Genomic DNA, 18,604 nt, shown 5'->3' with positions numbered 1-18,604 from the left:
TGATCAGACTTCATATTAAAAAAAAAAAACCACTTGTTACTTTTTCTTTCAATGGTTTTGTTTTGAAAAGTGCTTACTTTTTTTTTTTTTTCTTTCCTAAGAAATGCAAGGGTCAAAACCTGAAATCATATATTTTTGAACTCATTTAGCATAAGCTGCCTATTTCATCCTTTTTCTACAGCTTGGATTTTTTCTTATAACTGTTTTAGTTTCACATCCACCCAAAACAAAACATATTTTCAGTTTGACGACAGACTGAAAGGTCACTTGTTCACGTGACCAGATTTCATCATCTTCTTATTCAATTGAAAATGCTGATGAATACACATTTTCACATCTCCAGAAACGATTTATGTTAAAGAAAATTTTCTCATTCAATAAACACAAATTCCTGAGAACGCTTCTGTCATTTAGCTTTGGAAGAATCTGAGAATCCACATCTTGGGTTCAGTCTGACATATTTCTCTTTAAGCTCGACCTCTGTCTCACTTAAGTGGCTTTACTCTGACTTCATGCCATTGACTTCCGTGGAGGAATATCTGATACTCGACAGGGTCAGAATCAGCCCCTGCATACTTGTGGTATTTGCTGGTGACTGTTACAGAAATGTTATTAGCACTGAAAGGGGGAAAAAAAGGGAAAAAGGGAGAATTTCCACTAGGGTAGATGTGTGGATTAATATGCCTGCACTACTTTAAAACAAGTAATGCCAGATATATTACTTTATGTCATATAAAATGTGCTAGTGTGCTAAATGTGCTAAAAGCTGGTGTGTGTAACGGGGTGCAAAAGCTTGCTCTGACTGGACTAAAATAAATATTTTTGTGCTATGGATAATGGATCAAGAGTCACACCTGCAATGGAGCTGCAGCAGGCAACTTTTTGCTCGTGAACTTTATCGTTAGTGTACAGCGGACACAAATTCTGTGCCTTGTGGTAGAAAAGACCCGCTGTTGCCAACGGGCTTCCCAGAATTTCAAGGGAATATACATGAAAATACACATATGTCTATGTATATATGTGTATATATCCCACAGAAGGATCTTTTATTGTATACCAAATACTGCATTCACCACTCCTCTCCCCTAAACCTCATATTTACCATCATTCAGCGCACCAGGCATTAAATGATGATGACTTGAGATACAGCTCTTATGGTAATCTGCTGCACAAGACTATCGGGATTGAGTTATGGCCTCAGAAGAATGCTACATCATCTCATTTGTAGAAATAAAGATCTTTCTGAATTTCTGTAGCTGTCTCAGAACAGCTGGAATTTGCACTCCAATTTTCTCAAAGGATAAACCAAATTCATCCTATATAACACTTCACAGAAGCTTTCCTGCCTAGTTGCTGAGAATCACCTGTCCCGGACAGGTCACTTTTAAGTCTTCCCTTTATGAGATTTACCACGTTGTTTTGTGTGCTAGTCACCTAAAGTGCTTTACATGGTGGGCTAACTTTGTGTTTTCATGAGTTCAGGTCCCATTCTGGGCACACAGCTAAGGGATCAGAAGCTCAGGACTCAAAGCGGGGTGTTGAGAGAAGACTTTAGAAAAGCTGACATCTGGAAAGCCTTAGCATTTCCAGACAATAAGCTTGTTTTGAACTGCCAAGAGGGTGAGATTTCACCAGATGTTACCGTGGTGTGGAGGGTTTCTGAACAGTAAGAAGAGCCCTTCCAAGGCACTGAATAAACCCTTTCCGAGAAGTAACGAGGCCAGGTCGCATGTTCTAGGTACTGATACATGGGAAATACCTGCTCCTGTCTCAGCCAGTTTCAGCTTAAAAAAAAAAAAAAAGACTGAACAGGTAGAGGAAACATAAGAGTAAGGACTTAGCGATGGAAGTGAATATAGCTAATAAAGACATGAGGATGTTTTGGCCAAGAGTGTTTGCACCTGCTGGCAGGGTCATTACCTTTACTTTCTGCCATCCTAACCTATTTTCTGATGTCAGTTTTCTCTGTGCGTGGGGGGATTGTAAGAGAGAAGTTGCATGTAGAGAATTAGATTTGGACAAAGAGGTGTCCTTATACCTAACGGACAGGGCCCAGAAGGCTTGAAGGTGCCCGTGGGAGAAAGGGATCAAGAGGACAGCTGAGATTTGGATGTGGGGAAAATGAAGGACAAGTCAAAGAAAGGATGGGAAGCCAAACTGTAATGAGGTTTTGATGCAGGGACATTGTTAAGGTCTCCGAGATGGGCAGTGTTGTACAGTGGACCAAGACCGATGACTAGACTCAAGGAAAATCCAGAAGGTAGAAAGACAGACAGCCGCTGAGGAAAGAAGGGCAGGGCAAGATGGAAATCTCCTAGCTTCTGCGATGTGTTTAATGCTGTCTCGGTGTAGATAGAACACTGAAGGATTGAGACCTGCTATGGGACCCGGGCACTGCAGGAAGGGAGGATGGCCAAAAAGCCTTCTTTTCTGAGATGATTTACTACATAGAAGACCTGCCAGGTTTAAGAGGTGTAGCCATGCTGTCAGCATGAAAGAGCTTACAACAGGCCATGAAGAGGCAGAGAACCTGCCTGTTGCCTACATTTCCCACCTCCTAATCTGTTCTTCTTCTCCCTTCATCCCTGATCCGCCTTGGCCTTTCCCTATGCTCTGTGCTTCAGCTGTGCTCCTAACTTTTCCTCGTCAGCTCAAACAAATCTTTATATAGCAAAAAATTGTCTCCTGCTTGGAAGAGGCTCGCTGTGGACAAAGCAGCCTGGTCTCACTGCTGGTGGGGCTGCAGTATCACACATGGTCTTTTGTAGCTGGTTGTCTCCACCAGAGACCTTCTCCACCCATTTGAGTTCCTCAGCTCCAACCCCGCATCCCCAGGGCTATGAATTCCCAGACCCCAGTGCCTCCCTGATGCTAAAAGTGCACTTTTGGGCCCCACCGTAGCTTGGTGTGGAAACATTAACTAGGCAAATGAGCTTTGCTGTCACTCCTGGCCAAGAAGTGCAAACCAGAGGAAGTCCAACAAGGTGATGCAGGAAAGAGGAGGAGTTGCAGAGAGTGAAACTAGCAGAGCAGCTGGGTGGTAGGTGCTCAGGTGTGAGACCTCCTGGCAGTTAAGAGTGCAAAGTCCGAATCTACGAGAACATGACTTGAGCCATTGTCAGCGATGTATTTATTGTGGGAGAAGAAGGAAAGCTGGGGAATTTCCCTGAGAGACAGTAAGGTTTATGAAAATAAATAAGCGCAATGTGGGAAGCGAAACATTCCTGAGCTCTGCACCTGGCTGTGGAACGCCGTGATCCTGTCTTTGGATCTTTCGACCTTGTGTGTGAGCCTTCACCCGGGGAAAGGCTGGGGAGTCCCTTGTGGTTAGGGGACCGCTGCAGCATTGGCAATGGTTGCAAGGGGGAGCACCGAGACAGTGATTTCTTTAGCTGCACTTGCTTTCCATTAAACACAATGGAAAGCAAAATATTGCAGAGGTTTTCTCTCAAAATTTCAGTGGTTGATTTAAAGAGTGTGGAAAATTTTGTTGCGTGTCTGTCTCTGCCTTGTCTTTTCTGTTTTCCTAATGTTAGGACCTGACAGGAAGATTCCACTTTCATGGTGAAACGTGTGTGCGTGTGTTCCCTAGAAATTTCACATAAACTTTTGAGGCTGTATAGTGATTTAAAGAACTGTAAACAATTTCTTGGGGAAAAAAAAATTTCAAGTAGATTCTGCAAAACACAAGATACAATTTTAATCTACTTTACAGGGAAGTTGGAAGGGATTAATTAAGCAGTTAATGATTAATCTGAGCTTTATGTTAGTGCAAAGTACTGAGCAAATCTATTTGTAAGGAAATGATGAAAAGTAATTACCTTTTAGAAATGAGAATCTGAAGAAGGTTCATGCAAAACTATACTGGTAGTGCTGGAGAAAGTTCAAAACACTTTTTTGAGTTGAGGAAATTGTACGTTGGAGGTGGAATTAGTGATGTAGCCTAGCTACAATATTCAAGGTCAATATCCCTACCCACAGGTGTAAACTATTCTTCCCTAGCTTACAAAGTGAAGAGCTCTCGGTTTTTACCTTCTAAAATATTTTTTTCCTCCAATCTGATTTTCATTTTTCTGGGGTTTTTGTTTGGTTTTTTTTTTTTTTGGTTTAGTTTGTTTCAATTCAGCCTGCGGCTTCAGCTTTCCCTATACCTTAATTTAAGGCTGCAGGGAGCTGCAGGGGAGTGACAGTACAGAAGAAGGATGACAGCACAGAGATCGCACCCCGATGCGCGCCCACAAAGCCGAGGTCCAGCGAGGTCCCACCAGGGCCCTGAAGGGAAGCCCCCACCAGCTGCTGCCAGGAACCTACAGTAGAAAGGCACCAAAGAAAGTTTTGTGCTCCTTGGTGTAATCCACCAGCTTGATGTCACTAACGTTGACCATTAGCTTGTCTCCTACTTCTAAGGAGACCACGGCGCCCAGATAAATGGGCTGGAACCAGCTGTTTCCCTTTTCACTGAGGGTCTTGGTGCCAGTCAGCAGCTGGGTGGGCTCGGGGTAACTGTCAGTGACTTTGGTAATGATCTCAGTGACAGAATTTGTTTTACTGGACCATTCAATGGGCCCTCGGAAAGTGACCTGAGCATAGACATAGTAGTCCCCAGACACAGGTATCACCAGTGCGTTGCTGGAATAACTCAGGTTGTTCTTGGTAAAAGCCAAGCCTCGCTTGTCTTCCCACTGCAGGATGGGCAGATGGTTTCCCACGGCGTTGGCAAGATCTTGTTTCTTCACTGCGGGAGGAAGAGAAAGGGAGAAGAGGTGGGTTAGTTCGTACAGCCGGGGATATGCCGCTGAATGCAATGTGAGATCTCTACCCCAAAGGGCAAGCAAGAGGCCCAATTCTAAAACTACACAATGTATGCAAAACCATTTTTATATCTTTTTTTTTTTTTTCCCCCCAAAAATGCTTAGCTGGAACAAAACACTAAGCTTGGTGTTAGCCTCAGCTTTCCTCCAGATGTTTTCCCAGTCTTGTTGTTAGCTGACAAAAAGCAGAGCTCTAATCCAGATCCCAACATTCGTCTGATCCGAGCCAAGGCTTCTCCCCAGGCTGCAGGGGTCTCAGGGAGCTGCTGCACTATCCCCTTCGCCTCTCCTCCACCGTTGTAATTTCTCTCACAGGACAGCCAGGAGAAGAAGCCCCAGCACTTACTCATTTTTCTGCAGGGAAGCAAAAGAGTTTGCTCTGCTCTTTCCTGACTGTCACGTAAAATTGTTGTGGTATAACAGCAGTGGAGGCAGTGAAAAGGAAGAGGATAAAGACCATTAAGATTCTGCCAGGTATTAAAATGAACCTGGAAAGTTAGAGTTAAATGCTAAGAAAGACTGAGGCAACTGATTTCCAGGAAATAAGACCTTTTTCATGAGCTTCAGTTAATGTTTAGAGTTGATTTTGATTCAGTATTTGGGAAGGGGTGTGTGTGCATGGTCAGGAAGGGAAACTGAATGAAGGTAAGGGAAAACTTTGAAATTCTCTTGGCAATAACCATTAGGTTTATCGTGGGTGAAATGAGGTTCAGAAAAACTAACGTGCTCAGCTCCCAGTGTCATCCATTTCTCTCTCTTTTCTAGCAATAAATAACCCATAAGGAGACAAGAAGGTGTTAATAATGCAACTTCTTGCATATTCTCTGAGCAGTGCAACAAAATAATGGCTTTTTTTTTTCTTTTTTTCCAGCCTGCCTGTCAGTGCTGCTGAAGTATCAAATCTTTCCCCAGGAGGCAAAGTATATGAGGAGAGTATTTCTATGTGGGAGACGATAGACAGGGATTGTGATAGCAAGACAAGCTAAATTATGGAAGTATTCTAAGGACGCTGAGGCTTAGAGCCAATGGAGCTTTGGCTGATGCAGAGAGAGGGAGAGGGCAATAAAAGAAAGTGAAAGTACTCATGATCTACCTTCATCCTCATCTACCTCTCGGGTGTCTAGGGACTGGTCTGAGTCCTGGCATAAAACTAAAGTAGCATTTGGGTCACTTTAAGGTTTACAAGAGCTTGGAGCAATACCTCTCAGAGATCAGCTGGTAGCAGACGAAATCTTGTTTGAGATGAGAAGCATCAGAAAAGAGCAACATATTTCCAGAAAATGTTCTGGGCTTTTTTCCATCTTGGGAATTTTGGGGGAAATGTTCTTTTCCACGTACAATGACGCATTTAAAATGTCAATGACACCCAATTCTTCAATGCTTTTATGACTACCAGGCATCTTAAACGAAGTACGTGATTTCATAACTTCTAGAATTAAGCAACTCGAAGTTTTACAGCTATAACCTCCCTTTTAGGATAAAGCTCGCTCTATCGATGCTCTCTATTTACAAGTTAATTAATTTTTCCCATCCATTCAACACCGGTCAAGAGGAAAAATGCATGTTCAAGCGCCTTTGAATACAATATGGATCCTTTTCTAACAGTGGTTGTAGTTTCTACCTGTCATTTATTTACTTCATAAATATACGGAGCTATACTTCCTGAAAATGTGCCTATTATGTGAACTCTTGAAGTAAATAAAATCTGCTTTTAATAAGGGATCATTGCAATATATCCTTCAACTTTCCCATCCACTATACATTTTTGGCATCCCTTCCATGTGAAATTACTTCTTTCCCCAAATCCCTTTTGCTTCAGTCCCTTGCTGGAGAATCCCTGTTGCTTGGCAGCTTTTAGGTACACTTTCTGGCATAGTGCTGAACTTGTGGGGTTTCTACAATTCTTAGCCCTCACTGATGTCGGAGCCTGATGCTGAACGCTGTATTCTGAGGCCAGAGTCCCGGTCTCAGCGAGACATTAGACTCCCAGTCTCCTGTTGTAGTAAAGCTCTTGTACAGCAGGTCCTGCAAAGTCCCGTGGCTGCAGGGTCTCTGCTGCTCAAGATCGGGCGCTGGGAGTTTAATGACTGGCTTTAAAAGGTCATTACTTCCAACGATCAAGTGGAACCAGCAAGTGATGTTCTACCCAGGTTTAGTGGAGCACTCAGTCAGCAAATATAAATCAATGCACAGGAGAGAATGGGGATGGAGAAAAGTCCCAGCTAGATATTCACATTGTGCCATTCGTCACTAGCTATAGCCACCCTGGGAGAGGAGATTTTGACGCCAGTTTGGATAAGTTCAAAACGCTCAGTGTGTGTTAAAAAGGCCAAGAGAGGCTGGAAAATGTGTCATAAAGGAACAGGGATAAAAACATCGAGTCATTCTGCCACTGCTAATTCAGTGGTGCCTTCCTAGGGAAGTACTGTGGCTAGTTCACATCCCCCTCATTCCTCTGCTCTTACCTTCAGAATATATGTGCCTAAAACTAGAAAAAGACAGAGAGAATAGAGATCTGGAAGAGATTTCCTACAAGTGAGAGTTTGTAGGCTGCCACCTTCACTTGGAAAAAAGTGCCTGAGGTGGGGGAATGTAACAAAGATCTGAAGACTAATTATTCCTTTTTTACTTTCTATGCACGAGTCATGGTTTCTGAGAAGAAAAGACCAGGGTGGCACCCAAGAAATTATTATGCAGCAGGTTTAAAACAACAAAATATTTTGACTGCCACACACCATTGAGCTTAGGAACTCATTGCCACAGGGTGCAGCACCAAAAATATGCTCGGGCTAAAAAAAGGTCAAAGATAAGTTCATGGAATTAGGTTCCCTGATGGCTACATAGCGCAGCCGCCTGGGCGTAGCCTTTTTGCACAGAAAAGGAGCGATAAAAGCCCCTTAGCCGTTTCCTTTCCATGGTGCTTGCAGTGCCTGCCCCGAAACAGGAGGTCGAAGAGGACAGGCACCGTCCTGGGGAGAGTGCTCGGGAATGACGGTGAAGGAATTTTTGCAAATGGGGGGCCTGAGGAAATTTGAAGAAAACTGTTGGGTGCTTCCCTGCGGCAACCGGGCTTTTGTGCAGCCCGGGGAAGTTCCCGTCAGCGGACCTGTGCTTCGGCTGCTCTTCTGAGTCAGCTGCGCCGGGAGCCTCTGGGTCTGCGCTGTGGGGGGGCTTGGGGGGAACAGGGAGACTGGCACTAGCAGACATGGCCCTTTTGCTATTGCAAACTTGCGCTTAAGCGAAGGTGTGCTTTTTGAACAAGGACAGGGTGGTTTTGGAGCTCTAGCAACCTGCGTGCGGAAGGGGATGGGACCAAGGCAGCGCGTTAGGAAGGAGTTTGTCAGGGAGAGTAAAGATGCTGGGAAAAAAGTGAGCCCTGAAATACCGATGGGTATTTCACTGCAGGTGAATTCGTGGGAAGCATCACACCGCTCCTTGCTTGCTTTAAGTTAGTAAAGTGCTCCCCTGGCACAACCCACAGAGTGTTGGGGTTGAAAATACAGCTCTGCAGTTGAGCTGTATTTTCAAGAGGTATCAATCACCTTAGGTCAGAGCAGATGGAAAATCTTTCAGCACCCGGCTCCATCCACACGGGAACCAGCCATGGACCTTGTCCTCCTCCTCTCTGGTAATACCTAAATTTTCCGGGTGGATGGAGTTGGTGAGGATGGGGGAAGGTTCAGGACAGTGTCCTTGGTGTGGTAACAGCTACGCCTTCAAGGCTGAGGTGGTGAGACGGTGGCCTTGCAAATGCTGGCAGCCCCTTGGAAATGTATGGCAGCCCACCCTGCCACAGCACCTTCCCAACGCAAGATCAGGGCTTGGAGGGGTTCATCTGGACATAACTCTTCCCTTGCTTTCTCCAGTGTGAGTCAGAGGCTCACACACATAAACAAAAGGCTATTTGATAGCAATAGGGTGTGTGTGGCCTGTGTCAGACCTTGCAGAAAAAGAAGGGCCCTAAAACTTGTCTTATTTGACCTGGTTTTGCTCCAGAAATGGTAGTTTTTCCCAATTTGCTGCTCTGTTGAGGGCTCACTTGGACACTTTCCACTGCCTTTTCTGGGGGACTCAGCAGATCACTAACATACCAGGTACCTATTTAAGTTCAGTTACAAGAGCTGCTCATTCAATGAAATAAATGGCTTGGAAAAATTGGCAAGAAGAAACGTTTCTGTTGACTACCTCCTTCATGGGCCCTTTTCTACAAACACAGGCTGCAGGAAATCTGTTGTGGTCAACAAGGCAAAGCTGATGAGTATTTTGCCCGTGTTTCCTGTAACACCTGATCCTATCAGACCCATATAAACCAAGATTATTTCACTGCTACATCTGCTGTAATACCCGCGGGAGACGCTTCCTTTTTGAACAAGCATTACCTGTCAGGTGCGCTCGTGGCTTTTCTGCACTGGAAAGCGCATCTGCAACTGAGGGGCAAAAAGAAAAAAGAAAAAAAAAGTAAGTTAATGAGGTGTGAGCTGTGATCGATTGTCCAAACCACGACACTGAAGCCGCCGAGGAAACATGTACAGCCCCTTCCCATTTCTGCATACGTCTGAGTGAGGAGTTATTTGCTGTGATTGTTTATTGGCACCGTTGAGGTAACAAAATCCCTTTGCAAATGACTGAGCTTGTCAGGGCTGCTGCGGTGCTGACAGCGCACATCGCGGCAGTGCCTTGAATTGCTGGGCGGTGAATGGAGGGGAGGTGTGGCGTGCGCGGTCTCCCAAATCCATGCTCTTGCATGTTCAGGGCATTATGCCAACCTCAGAGAGCAGCTGGGGAAGTCTGTGCCCGCTCTAAAAGCAGGCAGCTTGCACAGCCCCAGGGTTAGAGAAGCTCACACTTTCGCTCTGGCCCCAGCTATCTCCCTTCCATCTTATCGCCCAGGTTTGCCTCTGTCTGCCCTGGCTTGTTTGGCTGGGGAAGGATTTGGGTGGCGAGAGCAGAGGGCAGGCGGGTAGGAGTCTGCCAGCAGGGTGCTGCGGCAGTGATTGCAAAACCTCGGTAAACAAAGGTGTTCGGGATGGGGGGAAAGGACTGGCAAACTTACCGCTGTCTACTGCCCGTTGCTTCAGAAAGCGAGAGCCCCTCTCTTCTGTGACCTGCAGGAGAGATTTGCACGCAGTTAGCTCGGGGCTCCGGGGTGCACAGTACATCCACAGAGGGTCTGGTTTGCATCGTCCCAGAAAACGGAATATGCTACGGTAATACTACTGAGTTCAGCTAGAGCTTTTATGTGAAAGGACAAGCCCTGACAGGGCTTTGCTTCACTGCAAGAGCTTTCTGCTGCTTGCTTGAAACCGCCTGCATCTCTGAAAGGATGCCAGGGACAGGACCTTGGCTCCTGTGGTGGTGGTAGTTGTGTTAAACTTGTTTTTTTCCAGAGGCTGGACATATGCCCTTGGCATAACTGGGAGAGGACTGGCAGAGTGGCCAGCATGAATTAGACTTCACTAACCCTCCTCTGGGATGCTGGATGCTCCTTTGCACCACTGGAGCACGTCTGTTGCTTAGAGACTCTCCTCAATCTGTGTGGAGCAAGCAGAGCAACATGAGCCATTCTTCCCTGTCTCCATACTTGGCAGGTCTGAGCCTTTGCAGGCGCAAAGGTTCATCCACAAAGCCAGTGAAGAGACTAACTGAGGTGTATCAGCCACACCTGCTTTTCTTTCTGCATCTGGGATGCTTCTGCATTACTAGGGCATGTAGTGATAGGACGAGGGGGAATGGCTTCAAACTGGAAGAGGGGAGATTTAGAATATGTATTAGGAAGATGGTTTTCCCTGTGAGGGTGGTGAGCCCCTGGGGCAGGTTGCCCCGAGAAGCTGTGGCTGCCCCATCCCTGGAGGTGTTCAAGGCCAGGTTGGATGGGGCTTGGGGCAACCTGGGCTGGTGGGAGGTGGACTGGATGGTCTTCAAGGTCCCTTCCAACGTAAACCATTCTATGATCTGTGTTGTTTCAGAATATGAATCTGTTGCTTTGGTCTGTCTTGAGTGTTGGGTAGCCTCCTTGGAAGATGGGAAGGAGCTGAGCAGGTCTGAGGGTGCAGCTGGCAGAGGGTGAGCTCTGCAGCTCGCTGACACTCCACCAAGGGAAGGCAGGATGATTCGCATTTCCTTGCCTCTTACGTTTTGTTCTAGAGCCGAACACCAGCACACTCATAACACATGCCCGTGCCAACGTGCATTTGCATGGCAGCAGGGCATGGCCCTGGGCCGTGCCAAGTGGTTCTGACGTTTAGGTTGAGCAGTTCAAAGGGAAGCTGCTGCCTGCCCGCCACATGCCTACCCAGGCTGGTCCTTCTGAGTCACACCTGGGCACGGCTGGTGGCTTCTCGCCAAGCGGCAGCCAGTTATGGCAGCCTGCAAAGCAGCAGGGCTCCTAACCGGGGGATGCTGACTCTGGGTCCGGCCTCCCCAGGGTGTGAGGAGCATCCCTCACACTTCCCCCAGGGAGGTTCATTGTGGGTCTATGCCAACAGTGTGGCTGCAGAAAGCAGAGAGTCTGGGCTGTAACAGGTAACGGGCACAAACGTGACCATCGGCAGTTCCATCTCAGCCTGAGGAGGGCCTTCTCTGCTGTGAGGGCGGCAGAGCAGTGGCACAGGCTGCCCAGAGAGGTGGGGGAGTCTCCCCCTCTGGAGCCATCCCAAACCTGCCTGGACGCCGTCCTGTGCCACTGCTGGAGGTGCCCCTGCTCTGGCGGGGGGTGGGATGGGGGAGCTCCAGAGGGCCCTTCCAGCCCTCACCAGTCTGGGATGCTGTGCAGCCAGCTCAGCGTTGACTGGTAGTCAACTGGGAACCTCTATCACGCAACGTTTGTCAGGAGCATGCTGGTGTGCTATGGTGAGTTTTACGGACAGCTACAATAAATACATTGAACAGAGTGAACTGCCGCTGATCAGCTGCAGCTAAGGATTTGGTGCACATTGCTCAATAAACAGGTTGAAATAGTAATAGCATGTAGATGCTGAAGCTACTTCCTGCTGGCTGTGTCTCACTCAACTTCAAATGCTGCAGGAGGAGTAGAAAATAGATAATTTATATTGGCCAGGGGAAGGAGAGTGTGAAGAGTCGGGCTGCCAAGGTTTGGGGACTGCTAGCTACTCTAGTAAACCCAAAGATATTTTAGTGTTTTACTAGCAGTAAACAACCCTGTGCTCCTGCAGAGAACCATAATTTCTAAAATAGTTGCTCCACTGTGTTGGGAAAAAAATGGAGAGGAAAACTGCAGGGAAAATTGTCATTTTTTTCCCTCCCTTCCCCACCTGCACGCACACATATAGCCCAGCCCTCAGAGTCTGCTGCTCCGCAGGAAATGTCATCTGGAAGAGACGGTGGTGCGAAAGCTCAGTGTGTGGCTGACAGAGAGAAACGGTGTTGCGCTGTCAAGGGGATGTCTGGGCCTTTCATTATGACTAATGACTTTCTCCAAGATCCCGTCTGCTTGCTGTGGTGTCTAAACATGACTGTACTTTTGATGTGACACAGAGTCATAGCCAGGTGACTTTGTCCTTCCCCTGGGGGAGGATTTCCCTCTAACACTCCCCCTTGCTTTCGGCCAGATGTATACGCATATGAATATATTTTACACCATTATTTATGTGACTCTTCCTACATATGTATCAAGTGATATATTTTCTAACAACGCTAAGTACTGCAATGAGCTACAAATCAACCACAAATCTGCATTTAATCATGTAACTTCAGTGGGACTGTTTACATATTTGAAGCCTAACCTGCTGAAGTATAAACTCGGATGTCACAATGCAAACAGAGGTGATGGGAAAGTGGGAAGGATATCAAGAAGAATTTTCCTCCTTTATAAAAAATAACAAAACAGTTTCAATGAGAAACTGGGAAGAAGGTTTTTATGCAACCTCAATTTACTCGTTTCCAAAAAAGGCCAGATGGAAACTCCAGGTGCAGGAGCTGCATTCATAGATGCTAAAGGACAGTGCGGTGCAGTAGATGGAGCAGTGTGCCGCAAGGTGGGAAATTATTCTGTTGCCTGGCAAAGGTAGATTTTTTTCCTGTAATTGTGCTGGTTGATAAGGATACATATCTAAACCTCCCATAGAAAATTTAGCAGTAGTCAATGCTACATAATGGCCAGGTATTAGTAATATTTGTTCTAAATAGGCACAGATGTTGTACATTGATGGTGCAGATGAGATGGTGAGGGAGAGCTAAGCAGCACGAAACAATAGAGAGATCATTTACACAATTAGTGTTTTTTCTCTCTTTTCCTTTCTTGCTTAGCTGTGATTCTGAAAAGTTCACAGCATGGCTTCAATTTTCCCTTTGGTTACTGTGGAGAGACTGTAACCAGCACTGAGTGATGTTGAAAATCCCACCTTACAGCTGACTTGCAGACAAGCGACGTCTCGGACAGCCAGCTTTAATTACCCTGAAGGCTGCGGTATGCAAACCACTTCTATAACGTTTTGATACCAAGAATGTCCAAAAGCCCCACTGCATTTATATCCATATATTGCTAAAGCCAAAAGGAAGGGCTGAACATCCCCTGTTCACGCGCTTTGCCTCTCGCACCTCCAGGAAGGACCGGGGGTATCCGATAGAGAACTGCACGGGAAAGCAGCTTGGCACTGCAGGCAGAGAGATTAATAAGCAAAATATCCCATCCACTCCACTTTTAGCACAAGACACTCTTTTACGGACAGGGTCTCTGCAGGTCGTACACGGTTCATACACCCACAATTTTGCTCTCTCCAGAGATGCTGTGTGGCCTGGGCTGGGCATTTTTGGTAGGGGCCTGTCCTGTGCCAGTAAAAACTGGTCTCAATGGGAGCATTTCGGCTGGACTCCAGTCCCCAGTGTAAGCACGTACCCAGGGCATGTGCTCACTGGCTTCTCTGCCCATGAGGACGACGTGCATCAAGCGGCAATGGCCAGTCGGGAGTTCTACTGCTGCTGGCTTTTGGAAGGGGAATCCCACACATCTGGGCATAGCTGCAATGCTCGCTGCTCTTCCCCAGGCGTTTCTCCATCCCTACAGATCAGGAAGCCGTTTCAGGTTCTCTTTCCCATTTGGGCAGGCCATTGGGGCTGCCGGCTCTGCCCATTCTGGCAGCCCTTATCGGAGCTTTGGTGCTAGCTTTCTGGCTCCATCCTTTTGGATGGGATCCAGGTGGAGCTGCTAGGACTTTGCAGTCCCTCCTATATGGCAGCAGCTCCCTGCTGCATGGCAAGGCTGACACGGCACACAGGTTCATGGGCAATCCTTTGGACAGGTTTTGGAACTTCCCTTTCTACTGCTTGTGGTCCTGCCGTGCCAAGGATGTCACGAAAATAAGCCCAAGTACCAACATCTCCAGGCCACGGGACATTATGCTCTGCTGTATTGGGCTAGCTGAGCGAGTTGCTACGGTAGCCAGAGATGCTGTCCTGGCTGCTGTGCCGTTCCCTCGGTAGATTTGCACGCTTAGACTGAAACTTGGCTTTCTTTTGGGGCAGCACGTACAGCAGTCCCGGCCCTTCCTCTGGAAGGGCACCGCTACAGCCTTTTATAGGTTTCCGCTTAATAACACAAGCCATGTGTTATTGCTAAAAGAACCCTATTTCCTCACCTCACTCTGTCTTGAAGCACAAAAGAAAGTGATTTCTATTTCCAAAAGGGAAGCAGTGTAGAGAGCCTGGAAGGTGTTAAGGGAAATCATCATCAGATTTTAATTATTCACACAAGACGCATCATATCATGAGGGAGAGAGAACTGGTGGCTCACACATGTTGCTGTAATGACATAACGCCCTGCTTTTTCCTGAAAGGGATATTTCCAGAGGAAACGGTGAGTTTGTATCCCTTCAGAGGCGGAATGCGACACCCTGTGCACCCACACAGAGGCAGAGATGAATAAACTGCCTCACCCCGCGGGCAAATCCAAGAGGCACACCCCTGTTGCACAAACCTTCCCCTGCTCCCCTTCTCCTCCTTGCTCCAGGAAGGATGGGCTCAGGAATTTACTACGTCTGCTTCTCACCTGCCGTGTCCCTCCCTCCTCCCAGGACTGTCCCCAGTGCTCGAGAAGTTGATAATCCAGCACGGGTGGGCTGAGCTCTGGTCCTGGGGCAATGAGAGGACTCCTCCCGCGGGCTCGGTGCTGCAAGGGTCAGCAAGTGAATACGCATCTGGTGCAAACTCAGCTCTTCCCACTTGCTCCCAGTATGCCCAGGGCACACGCACCCCAAAACCAGAGCTCTGGCACACACGTCTGGTCCCAGCTTAGTCCTCCTGATTTGGGCTATCAATGAGGCACATGAGGAAGGCATCCTTTAGCAGTCCAGTTCTGACAGTTCAAACGCAGAAGGAAATGCAAAAAGATATTTTCCTGAAGGTCTTTATGCCCAGAAACATTCCCATGGACTGAAACAGCCATGCCAAACCGCAGGACCGAGCTCCCGGCCTTAGCCCACGACCCGGCTCTTCGGGGAATCAACAGAAAGCAACACAGGCAGACACATCCACCCATCCGCACCCTGTTGCTGGACAACGCTGGTGATGCAGTCAATCCCCAGCAGAGCAAATGCAAAATTCAGAAAACGCAGGACCGCGTTGAGCCGTGGCTGGGCGCTCCCCCCACGGGGCTTGGCACCGAGGCAGCGGGCAGCCAGCCAGCCCCCACGGTTTTTCTCTTCCTCATTGGGACTCGCAGAGGCTGTAACTCATCTGATCTCCTCATTACATCACTGTGGAAATACTACGCGCTAATAACTCGGTGCATATGCATATGGAAATACACACACTAGCGTAGCCCAGGCTGGAGCAAATCAAATGGCTTACGTTGTGCTTTTCCTCTCAAGAAGCCAAACCCAGTCACAAAATTACTTTTCTCCACTACGTCTGCCAAGAGAGTCAAGAGCCAGGAGCACATTACTCCTATCAAACAGGCTAACATTGTTACTTCGCTCGTTTCAAGACCTGAACTGTTCTGCTCTGTACAACCAGAGGACGCGAACAAAGAGCAATGCAGCTGACACTGTCCAACGAACCCCTTCACTCTGTGTGCACCCGCTCCAGCTGCCCTGAACAGCAGTAACAGGCTCAGCGCAGTCACGTGCGCTTTCACAGGGGCAAGAAACGGGCAGACATACCAGCCTGAGGTACTGCGTGGGGCTGCTGCGTCTCCTTCCAGCTGTGCACGCAGGTATAACCGGGTACCAGGGAGGATGCTGCACCCAGGAGCTGGCATCGCTCCGCTGCGAGACGCCGGCTGAGCAGACCTGAGCTCAGACGGGGGCTGGCAGGTCTCTGCACGGCAGAGAGCGTGCATGGCACACAGCCATGGGTACAGCTCTCATGCTCCCTCAACAGCGCAGGCTAAAGGTGCACAAGGTTAGAAACCTGCCTTTGAGGCCACTTAGTAACACTGCCTTCTTTTGCTGTTCCTAAGGCAGCATGTAACAAGCACGCTAATTAGGTGGGGAATTTCAGACCTGAAGCCAAATTTCCAACCTTAATTCTTCAGACCTATATGCATCCCTGTAGCATGGGGCAGTGGTGCTGAATCAGTTTACTGTAGAAATAGGCACCTGTTTGCAGTCTGGCACAAGAAGGAGTGGGGTGGCATTGAAGAGCATTAGAAGCAGTCACACCAGCAAGTTTGTACTGCAAAGAGATTTCAGCTATCTGTCAAAGGAGAAGAGCTGAGCAGATCCCTGGAGCCGGAGAAAGTTTTGCTGAGGAGTAAAAAATAGGATGCAAAATTTAGGGACAGACTCCCCTGTCCCAAATTGTATCTCTGCAGGAGTTCGCATGAGTAATAATCGAGAGCTGCAACTGTCTGCCCAGTGATGGATGATGGGCACTGACCCACTGACATCAGCAGTGCAGTCAGCAGATGTTTGCTGAAATAGGACACTGGGAGGGGAAGTCTCAAAGTTAACCCGAAAGAAGGGAGGAGAATAAGCCATAGTGTCAAAATCTGGCTGAAATCAGTGGAGAGACTCTGATTTCCATCAACTAGTGATTTTTCTTAAGCGTTTCCTGCAGCATGTCAATAAAAGTTTTCAAGTTGTACACTGTACTGTGACTTTAGTGAAATTTAAAGAAGAGGAACAGAAACCGTTAGTTAAAAAGACCAAACAATAATAAGATTTATCCCAGGCGGATTTGCTCTGCATAAGGAAGAAGGAATGTAACAGCGAATTTCTCATGTTCCCTTAAACGTGGGAAACTCATACAGAGAATAAAAGAACCAAACAAACCCAACCCAGGAGACGCGGGATACGGCGTTCTCCTCCTTGTAGGGTGGCAGGACAGAAATCAGCCGTCGGTCTCTTACCTGGCCGGCGCAGGAGCTGGGGACTCTGAGGTTTCCAACCAGCAGGTAGGCAACGGGCAGCGCCAGGACCAGCACGGAGAGCAGGCACAGCAGCACCGCACACCGTATCCTCCTCAAATCCTCCCTGAAGTGCATCCTGGAGGCTTGGTTGGTCCCAGGAGCCGCCTCCTCCAGGGTTATCTCGGCCACGCGGTCCATGCCGGCGGCTGGCGTGCGAGCTGCTGCTGTTCCGGGATGGGAACTGGGAACGGCAAAATCTCTTCTGGCGTCTGCCCTGCATGGAGACCCCCATTAAATAAGAGCTGCCCCGAGTGTGGGAAGGCACCGACACACACACACCCTCCCTCCCAAGGAATGCACCGCCTACAATAGAAACCTAGCTCAGGGAAAGAGTTTTTTTTTAGAGAGCACCGCGGCTCCCCGAGCTCCCCCAGGTGCCTGCTGCATGCCTCCGTCTGGCTTTTTTTTCCCCCTCGCCGTGCAGAAGGAAGCTAGGAAAGTCCCAGTGGGTGGAACCAGGATAAACCCCGCTGCTGGGCTGGATAAGCTCGATAGCTTTTCCGCATGGCAAAGGGAACATGAAACCAATGGGAGTGAAAGTGAGAAGCAGGGGGAGAGCGAGAGCGAGCGGCAGAGGCGAGCGCGCGCCGTCCCGGAGCCCAGCAGTTTCAGCACGGCCCCGGGAGAAAAGGGAAGAGTCTTTTAGGGAAGGTGTGGGTGTCACAAGCGAACCCGAGGAGGGCTCTGATTTTCCGAGATGTTGCTTCGTTCCTGCGTTTTAGCAGAATTCGCGCTGGGCTGCAGGTTGCTTAATGTACCTTTTACACCAAACAGTCCAGGGACAGGCCTAAAATAGGGTGTTCTGCCACTGCGGGGTTCGTCTTCTCCAAACCCATTCTAACTGTGCTTTCACAGGAGCCCATTATGGTTACTTGGAAAAGCTGTGACTTTATTGCACTTGGGAGAAATTTATGTCATCTCAGTTTATTGATAGCCGCCGTGTGTGATGAAAAGGACCCGCTGCCTATGGGCAACCTCAGGAGGTGCTGGGCAACGGGTTTAGGAGAAACACGCTCCCATGGCCCCATGGCCCGCTGGAAGGGGCTCCCTGCTCCTGGGGAAGGCGAGTCACCTGCTCAATCCCCGCCACGCCGTGGCAGCCCACCCTGCGGCCGCTGGCCCTGGTGGGGTTTGGGAAGGGTTCGGCAGGAGCTCCCAGGGGAGATGTTGTCGTGTAGACTTATACACACTGTTGAAATTGGAAATTTTTTTTCCAGGGAAAACATGGTTCTCATCAAAACTGAAACTTTCTTTGATTTATCCACGCACAAGCACTGATGTGTAGAAACTTCTCCTTTTTTCCCTGGGTAGAGAAACAGAGTGGAAACTTACTTATTTTTCAGTGAAAGAACAACCAGGATTGGTTTCCCCCACCTCCCTGTGAAAAAAGTTTCAGATTATAACAAAACAATACCATAGAAAGAAAAAT

At 48.0% G+C, this 18,604-nt stretch overlaps 1 protein-coding gene across 1 annotated transcript; it reads right to left on the bottom strand.

Moving 5' to 3' along the window:
- Positions 1-4,307: 4,307 nt before the first annotated feature.
- On the bottom strand, positions 4,308-17,313 carry TNFSF15 (tumor necrosis factor (ligand) superfamily, member 15). Its single transcript, XM_009888049.1, has 4 exons — positions 17,116-17,313; positions 9,865-9,916; positions 9,191-9,238; positions 4,308-4,735 (listed from the first exon to the last, which is right to left on the bottom strand). Exons 1-4 carry the CDS (start codon positions 17,311-17,313, stop codon positions 4,308-4,310), a joined length of 726 nt encoding a protein of 241 aa, XP_009886351.1.
- Positions 17,314-18,604: the final 1,291 nt, after the last annotated feature.

This window comes from Charadrius vociferus, unplaced genomic scaffold (genome assembly GCF_000708025.1).
Source record: "Charadrius vociferus isolate BGI_N301 unplaced genomic scaffold, ASM70802v2 scaffold56, whole genome shotgun sequence".
Classification (NCBI taxonomy): domain Eukaryota; kingdom Metazoa; phylum Chordata; class Aves; order Charadriiformes; family Charadriidae; genus Charadrius; species Charadrius vociferus.
Note: the sequence above shows the minus strand (reverse complement) of the source record. Positions and strands in the feature narration are given on the sequence as shown.